The sequence below is a fragment of the Zea mays genome, chromosome 8 (assembly GCF_902167145.1).
Source record: "Zea mays cultivar B73 chromosome 8, Zm-B73-REFERENCE-NAM-5.0, whole genome shotgun sequence".
In the NCBI taxonomy this organism is placed as follows: domain Eukaryota; kingdom Viridiplantae; phylum Streptophyta; class Magnoliopsida; order Poales; family Poaceae; genus Zea; species Zea mays.
In genome coordinates this window covers 141,184,664-141,194,415 of record NC_050103.1, presented here as the reverse complement: position 1 = coordinate 141,194,415, position 9,752 = coordinate 141,184,664, and the positions used below count along the sequence as shown (strand labels likewise).

General features: G+C 39.8%; 1 protein-coding gene across 1 annotated transcript; it reads left to right on the top strand.

The window, feature by feature from the left end:
* The first annotated feature begins 1,535 nt into the window (after positions 1-1,535).
* Positions 1,536-3,610, top strand: LOC103636009 (uncharacterized). The gene is made up of 3 exons (XM_020543398.1): positions 1,536-1,813; positions 1,932-2,012; positions 3,037-3,610. The coding sequence occupies exons 1-3, from the start codon at positions 1,708-1,710 to the stop codon at positions 3,150-3,152; spliced, it is 303 nt and encodes a 100-aa protein (XP_020398987.1). The 5' UTR covers positions 1,536-1,707; the 3' UTR covers positions 3,153-3,610.
* Positions 3,611-9,752: the final 6,142 nt, after the last annotated feature.

Sequence of the window (9,752 nt, the reverse complement as noted above, 5' to 3'; positions counted from 1 at the left end):
AATGATCACAGAAAAGTGGAACAAGCACTGTTGAAAAAAGAGGCCATTCAGAATTTAGTGAAGTTCTTCCATGATTGCCCAGAACAGTTTTTTGGCCATATATTGGACGCTTTCTTGAAGATAATAATGTAAGAGTACAAGGCATATTTTCTGATTAGTTGCAATCATGCTACAGATTGTTGATTGGTACATTGTATGCATGTAGGCAAATACAGCAATGGCTACCAATGGTTTAACAACATTGCTCATTGCAAGACTTGACCATTCAAATTTGGTGGTCGCAAAAGTGTGGAGACTTGAATTTATATAATGTTAGGCTTAACATTAGTGCAAACAGTTGTATTTTAGTTTAGATTTAGAGTACACTTATGTATGTGTTGTTTGACAATGCTTATTTATGATATATTGAATGGTACTTATTTATATTATATTAATTATAATGTTGTTCAATATATCTGTATATATATTTCTCTTTCAAATTATTATAACGTGATGTCTGAAAAAATGATTATAAATTGAAGAATGTACTGTCGTGTAAGTCATTTCGTTTAAATCTTAATAAGACGGTCACCAAAATGTCTAATATCAGTCTCCTAAATAAGACGGTTTCTAAAACGTCCATTATTAGTCACCTAAATAAGATGGTTTTTCTATTGTAATCGTCTATTATTGTAGGATATTCGAGACAGTTTGATAAATACTTTATGACTTATAATGTTTGTATTCTCTATGGTTCTTTATAAGCAGTGTCTTAAACAAAAACATAATTCAAGACGGTTTATCAGACAAAATGACTTAAACAAATACCTTTTTTAGACGGTTATAAATTAAAAAATGTATTAAAATAATATCTTTTGAGACGGTTTCCAACCATCTTATATGTGGGACATCTTTTGTGACTCCATCAAATTTGGACACTTCATAAGGGTCTTAATAACTAAAAATTAACCGTCTCATATAACATGATCTGTAGTAGTGAGAACCACCTTTGCCGAGTGTTGGCCACTCGGCAAACTTGTCTTTACCGAGTGTATTTCTGTACCGAGTGTCCTGCACTCGGTAAACGAAATCGTTACCGAATGCAGGACTTTGCGGAGTGCGGCTCTTGGCAAATAAGTCTTTGCCGAGTGCCCGACAAAATACACTTGGTAAAGAGTCCGGCACTCGACAAAGACCCGGATTCCGGTAGTGATGACCTGAAGCTATCCTAAACACCCTCTTACACTAGCTAGTTATTTGGCTCAAAGCAGGCCATATGGCGTTCGTCATATATAACATATATATATAGGTTATATATGATCTGGCGATGGATCGATCGAATCTTCAGATCATGCATTGAGGCGGGACGATGAAACTAGTTGTTTAGCTCAAATTAAGCTGGCCATGCAGTTAATAATAATATGCTGTAGGTATAATTAAAGAAGGACATTATTGGCGCGTGCACGTACCACGTACTTGCGAAGATGTGCATGCATATGCAAGTAGAGGAGAGGGGACGATTGCCTGCTGCTGGCCGATGCGGCCGATGCGCTTGCGCATACAGATCGATTGCCTGCTGCTGGCCGATGCGCTTGCGCATACAGATCGAGAGACACGGGCGCACGTACGGCTAATGCTGCATGCGTGCTAGCTGCCTCCCACCACCGGCGACCGCCTCCAACAAGACCATAGGCAGACTAGCTCCTGCTATCGTCCCTATATAAGTAGATGTGCGTGCTAGTTGATCGATATGGAAGGGGAGCTGGGCCTCAGATGCTAGCTAGCTCTTCTCCACGTTTAGCTTCCAATCCGTCCATCTCTCTGCAGACTGCAGGTGAGCGCCATATCTATCTCAATCAATCTGAAGCTAGTAATTTGTTTTATACAAATCTACAAGTAATCGATCATCAGTTAACATATGATGTCGATCTGTGTTGTATTTGGGTGAACAGGGGTATTTCTTGTAGTTCAGCTCATGAGTTTCACAAGACTTCATCACACGGTTAAACTACAAATTGTGCGAGACAAATTAGGTATGTATGTTTACCACTGTTTTAATCGATCTAACTTAGAAAACGTGTGTTCAACGTACGAGTGACTGTCAAGCCGATGGTTGGCTTTGATTGTGTGTGTTCGAAACCTAATCATGCATGGCATGCCGAACAAATTTTGGTTGGATGCATATATATATGCTAGGACATCTGAGGATCATATGTGCCAAATAGTTTAGCCAATTAATTTCTCACAAGCACGCAGATTCAGCAGTTGGATCAAACTTGAGAAACACCATTTTGTTTGATTCGTTCTCATATCTGCGGAGTTGCTAGCTAGTTGTTCTTGGCATTGGTAGTTTGAGAACGAATGTCCTTAGAACATCCCGAGTAATTTATAGTGTGCAAAGTTTGAGATCCGCTGGGTTTAATCTGAGTTAGTTTTGATCTTTAGATCAATTTTTAAGGTGCTATTCGTCAATATTGGATGGTCCGGATCGAATAAATTCTAGTGGTCCCATATGAAGACCTTTGAATTTCGTCCAGCAGATTCCTTATGGCGGCCTTGTGACTATATTGTTCGTAGTTTATGATTTTTAGACACCATTTGATAGGGTTTTGAGATTTTCACCTAAAACTCCTCATGCTGAAAACTGTTGGGTTGATTTGTCATACCGGGAGGTCTGATATTCATACCGGAGGATGAGGTCTATTTTACTCAGCCTTTTGAGAGTCTTTTACTGATTCTTCTCCTCCTCAATTCTGGCATTTTCTGCTGTGTTTTTTTAAAATTATTACTGAGTACATCTCCCCACAAAGTTAGCGTGTGTATAGTCATTGTCTTTTTTATATGTAACTGCGTGGGATTGAATAAAAAAATATAAGCCAAAATCACCTAGAGTGAATATTTGTTGGCTCTTATTCAAGTTCTTTTGATCGTCTGCTTGCTCTAATCCATGCATACACCAAATTTTATTTTGTCTTTACGCTGCAAACAAAAACCAACTATATGCATTACATATGTTGTGTGTATTATGCTGGCTTATATTAATATTTGCGTTTACAGTAGCGATACTGTTGACCAGAATTTTGGAAATAAACCGGCTCCAACACCTACTTGCAAAGATATTTGGAACCGGTGACCAGCTGCACGACGATGAATCCTACAAGACGACCATGTAATACACAGTGTCGTCCTCTTCGTTCTACTACTCAACAGAGCAGTCGCCGACCAATAACGAATGGAGTATTATCTCTGTCCTTCACCTTACACCATATTCACACCATAGAACTGCAAATGTCCGAGGTACCAACTAACATCGGTACCTTTGGCATGAATGATGAATGAAGAGGACGGCGATGACTATATTAGAGAATGGGAAAGTGAATAACTGCTCGATCTGTCACTAACAATTTGTAATTCAACATCAGAGGCATATTAATTTCGTTTATGAAACGTTGTAATATAGACGTGCCTACGGTGGCGTCACGTTTGATGTATGGATATGTTTGACATAGTAAGACATGTTTCATGTGTATTCTTTTATCCATACTACTCTTAAAGAAATACATGTATGCTGATGGATGAATTAATGGAATTTGAACAAGCTCATTTATTTGGTGGCTCACGACGTCACATACGATTGTTGAAATGCATCGATCCTTCCGAGATCTCAATATAATACAAACTCAAGCCACATAAGGATAGAGAATTACATATATATAACTGCTCGGGGTTGAATAAAAATGTAAGCCAAAATCACCTAGAGTGAATATTTGTTGGTTCTTTTTCAACTTCTTTGATCGCCTCCCCAGTCTAATCCTTAGCATGAATTAACTTGCAGGTACCTCCGCGTGTTCGTGATCTCTGTCACTGCCAACATCATATCTATGGGATTGATGATATTCTTGATCCTCAAGTTCAGACATTGTTGCCACAACATGGAGGTCATGGTCACCATGTTGCTGCTAGTGTTCACCATGTGCGGTCTCTCATTAATGTCTAAGGTAATTAAGTAAATGCTAGATAAATTAATTTATATATTCAAGCAAAATACTTATTAAACTAAGATGATCGGCCATTAATGTAAAATTATTATGCTAATAAATTGTTTATGGAGCATGCGCTAATTGGTGATACGCTACGTTCGTATGCATATTAATGATTACAAGGTAAAATACTTACACTGGGTTAAGCGAATAGTATTTATGAAACAAAACTAACTTTATTTCTTATTGGTTTCTGCCATATATTTTGCCCCACCAGTGAACTTAAGACACGTTGCTACATTAAACGCAAATGTCTGAGGTACCAACCAACATCGGTATCTCTTCATGGTGAAGAGAAGAACGACGATGATTGTATTAAAGAACGAGAGAGTGAATAATTGCTCGATCTGTCACAAACAATTTGTAGTTAGACATCAAAGGTATATTAATTGGGTCTATGATCTATTGCAAAATAGACATGTCTATGGTGGAGACACATTTGTTGCATGTATGTATCTCTTTGATATGGTAAGACATGTTTCATTGGCCATACTACTCTTAAAGTAAAGCTTGTTATGCTGATGGATGAATGCAATCTGAATAAGCTCATTTATTTTATGGCTCACGACGTCACATAAGATTATTGAAGTGCCTCGATCCTTTCGAGATCTCAATATAATACAAACTTTAGAAACAGAACGATAAAGAATTACATTTATGCTTCAGATGATAATGATTCTTGAAATAAATCAAATAGATAAATAATCTCTACTTCTTCTCTACTATCTATTAAGGCGATAGTGTAGACCACCCGCACTACCATGCCCCCGCCCCCAACCTGCCTTGGTCCGAGATCGTCGCCCCCACCCATCCCCTACCCCGCTGCCTCCCCACCACCGCGCCCCATCCTCTCGGCATCGACCCTAGCGGCGCGATGCTCGCCCCCAGCCCCGCTCGCGATGCCCCCTAGCCCCACAACCGTCATCCACGTGCCATCCAAGCATGCGCTCGCGATTCCTGGATCCGCCATCCTTCCATCGGTGCCGATGATGTGGCAGTCGCCGTCCGCTCCCCCCTACGGCACCTGTGTGGCACAACAAGCCACCGCCCAGGAATCTGCAATCCACCCCCTCCCCCCATTGCCAGTGATGTGGCAGCGGTCGTCCACTTCTCCAGCAACTGCTGGAGATCTCGGTCCGTTGGAGATCTTGGTCGTGGAGAGCTACACGAACCACGCCCACTTCGCGAACCTGCTAGCGTACGAGCAGAGTCAGGGCCAATGTAAGCTACAGCGCTTGGTGAGCTACGTGCTGTTGATGGTGTCCGTGGTGGATGGGCGACGTGACGTGGAGGTCCCGTAGTGGGCCGGCGTGTTCGTGTGTGGGACGGCGGCGTTCTGCGAGCACCTGGGCAAGGAGACAAGAACATTCTGTAGCAGGGCACCGACCACCATGTGCCCCATAGTCATGCCCTTCTACTGCTAGGAGATGCGATAGGTGATTGCCCAGAACGAATTGCGCTCCATCTCATGGAGGTCACATAGCCTTCTCTCCCAGCATCATTTTGTTACTGTTATTTTTCTCTTTGTTAACGAAGGGTGTACTGGATAACTTTATGTTATAAGCACACATTGATCGAACCACTTCTTCTCTGTAAACTAATGTATTAACTATTAACAAGAACCCACCATATCTCCTCATGCATTAGGACAGTGTATAATCTATAACATATAAGATTTCATCTACCTGCGCAGCATGAGCACCAAGCACACCATAAGCACATGCCAGAAATTGGTTTGGTTCTGAATTCTTGTGGCATTTTGGGTAGTTAAAGTGCTCTCTCAAGAAATCAAGGGATTTTCTCCTCTCTAGATCACCCGTGCAAAGTGGTGGAGGCACTTGGTCTGGATCCTTTTGGTGGCTGCAATGCACATATCAACATAAAGCTCTCTCCAACAAGGTTTTGTAAAGGATCATGTCCGGTATATTTAACGACCGAGCTCACCCCTACGCCTCTAGCAAGGTTCTCTATCGTGTCCTTTAAAATTTGGCAGCCTCTTCTCATCCTCTAAACGTAGCAGCTCCATGAGCGTGCGCTATACGCTGGCAGGTCTCCTCCCGCGTCGTTGTTGAAGACTCTGGTCCCTCTCTTTCCCACATGTAAGGCCCACGTACACCACATGACAGAAGCAATCTTGAGATCCGGTTGTGTGTGGCTGATGGGGTGTTCCGGAGGTTTTAAGATGAATACAGAGTTAGCAGAGCTCTTAGGCATGATTTCTCTTAAGGGCTCATTTGGTGCTAAGGGATCCCAAGAGGATTCATGGGGGAGGAATTCCCTTGTTATTAAAAATTAAATTGCAAGGGGATTTCTCCCCCATGGATCCTCTTGGGATCCCGTACCACCAAATCAGCCCTAATGCGGTTCAAATTTAATCTATCATTTGGTTTTTTGTTGGAGGCTATCTGAGACATATAATTCAAGGTGTTGCAGTCTCTGGAATTATTTTAGGTCTGACAGCCCCAGTTTCATTCTTTATTGACATTATCCAGCTTGCTAGGTTGCATGTTACCATCCTTCACTCGTAGATCTCAACGTTATATTCAAGACAAATTTAGGCAGTAGCATTATTGTGGCTTCTTTTCAGGTAACATACTCTTGGTGCCACTCATGTGGTACTTGTCGAATAAGAGGGTGCCACTCTGTTCAGACTCATGTGGTACTGTCGAGGGAGGTGAGGCTGTGCCGGAGGTTGCTGCTACTGAGTAGTTTATTTGCTACTTTTATATCTAAGCGGTCTAGGCGAGTCTGAACAAAAGGTTGCTTATAACGTGAACTTATAGAATTGTCTTGGCTCCGTGTTTTCTTCTGTCCCTAAGATTTTGTCTCTAAACAAGTTTAAGGTTATTCGTAACAAGTGTTCAATATTTACCACACGAATTTTGCATATCATAATAATGTTTGTCGTTCCGTATCTATTATGATAATATTTGTTATTCTGTATCCATGTTTTATACAAATTTCTAACTTTCGCAGCAACACACGGGCACATACTTAGTGTATATATATATATATATATATATATATATATATATATATATGGATGCTTTAGAGAGAGGCTTATTTAACTAGAAGAAAAATAAATGGTTAGATAAGCCATGCTCCCAAGTATAAGTGACATGGACTATCACACAATTAGATAATATATGTTTTAGTTGGTGATTATGGGTTTGATGATGATCCTAGTTTATGAGAAAATCATAAGTTTAAGAACCACAGGATAATTAATTGCTTTTATAAATGAACTCGAAATAAAAGTTTTTAGCAAAAAAACAAAGTTTAGACTTCCTTGATTATAGCTAGCTCAAATGAGGGAGGTAAATCCAATCCCTCACATGTCGATGATGCTAGATCACAGGCTTAGGATCCTCCACACCTATATAATTATGTGTCGTTAGTCTCAAGCTAGATGGCTTGTGTAATGTTTTTCATGTTTGATGAGGCAGATGTGAGCTATGACACCATGTCCATAGCCTCATCATTTAAAAAATATTTTTAATAAAATCAACCTTTTCTCTTGATGCATATAGTTGAGGTTCCCTTCTTCATATTTCTCTTCTTATCATGATCTTTCTTTCTTCCCCTTCTTACATAAGATGGTTAACCACAATTTCAATCTCAATCATCTACCTAGCAATAATAATGACAATGGCAACAATGAAAATAGAAATAATGACAATGATAATCCTCTGAATCAAGTGGATCAGTTGATCGCAATGCAAACCCAATTCATGCAAGTGATGGTGCAAACACTTAATGTAGTTCAACAAAATCAGAATTAACATCTAGCACCTCCACCCTCCACCTCAGCTCAAATTGGGAAAGTTTCTTAGGACTCGCCCTCCCACTTTCTCTCAGGCCAAGGATCTAATAGAAGTGGGATATTGTCTTCAGGAAGTGGAGAAGAAGCTAATGATAGTGCAATGTAATGACCACAAGATGGTATAATTTGCTACCCATAAGTTGGTTAGTGAAACAATAGATTGGTGGGAAGAATATTGCAATACTCATGACGATGTAGCTACCATCACTTGAAATGTGCTTAGGACAAGTTTTTGGGATCATTGTGTGCCCATGCTACTCATTTGATTGAAGACTAAGGAGTTCAAAGAGCCGAAACAAGGAATTTAATAGTAAGTGAATACCTCAATCAGTTCACACAATTGTCAAGATATGCCACCAAAGATGTCAACACCAAGGAAAAGAAACAATGTGCCTTCATGAATGTGATAGCCCTCCCAAATGCACCAATTCTTGCCTTAATGGCCCCGATGGCTATGCACGTGTACTATATAACTTAACAAGGCTATCGAGTTCAACAACTTGAACTCATTATCCCAGAGATCTCCCATGAACATGTATATTACAGTAATCACATTCGATACAAACACACTTCGGAGATAAAGAGGAAGACTTACAAAATATTTTTTACATTTCCAAAATTCAAGTTTTACATGCTAGAAAGAGTTATAATTGTTACAAGTCCTGATAGTACTCAAAGTGCATAACTTAAATACAAAACTAGGAAGGTAGAACCCTTCCAAAGCGTTAAATACAAAACTAGGAAGGTAGAACCCTTCCAAAGCTCACACACAAACCTAACTAATCCTCCTTCAAGACTGGAAGCATCCTCTAGCCACAGGGACACCTATAATACTTCTCATCACCTGCAACAACATGAGTTCAAAAATCCTAAGTACGAAGTATACTTTCGCAAGTCTTACCCGACTAAAGAAAAAGACTCTCAAGGATATGCTGAATTTGGGAATCAAAGAAAGGCTTTTAGCAAGAATCAACTTTAATATTTTGTAGAAAATCTTACTAAAATGAGTCCTTACTTTCAACATTTTAATGGCTGATTAAGTATTAATAGAAGTTGTTTGCATCTAGTCTAATTCCATCATCTCATGAATACAACAATCTTTTTTATTCATTATGATTTCATCCTGACCTACGATGCAAGTAAGTGATCAAGTCTCCATTATTCGAGGATATAACGACGATCTGAATCGATTTACCCAGCTGTGGATCCCTAACCACACGACATATGTAGCACTTAACCCTTGCATATGTCAACCCACACCCGAGTTTCTTAAGACCAGAACGGGTTCCAGCTACCTAAGAATACAGTTACTCCATCGTCCCACCTCTTGCCATGGAGAATACACGTTATTCACGCCATCTCCCTAGCCCAATGTGGGCGAGCTATTCTGGTATTGGTCCAGCCAAGATTAGGCTTACCTTGTCCCATATCAGGGCATGTGGCCAGTTAAATAGTCCTCGATCATCAAGCCTACATCGGCTATAATCCTTAATCAACCTTGGTAGACCATCACATGTTTCTAGCCCAAGTCTCGATTTAAATACTTTCATCCTTAGGACTTATTTGTGTACCTTAGGATGATTAAAACATCATACCCCATGATCTTGGTGAAAATATTCTTGTAGGTATAGCAATCCTTCCTCAGGATAAACCCTGAGCTAGGATTATTGCGAAGGACAAACTCTATCTACAAAAGAATTACCTCTAGATAGGGCTAAGAAATTTTGTAAATAATATTTGATACTTCCAAAGAAGTATCTATAAAAGGAATGGATATCAAGGTAGTCAATGCATCAAATGGTTTCCAAACAACTCCTATAAACTTAATACACATTTCACTAGACTTAAAGTATATAAAAGTCTTTTAAAAATAAAAGGAATTGGTAAATGCATAGGGGCTTGCCTTTGTT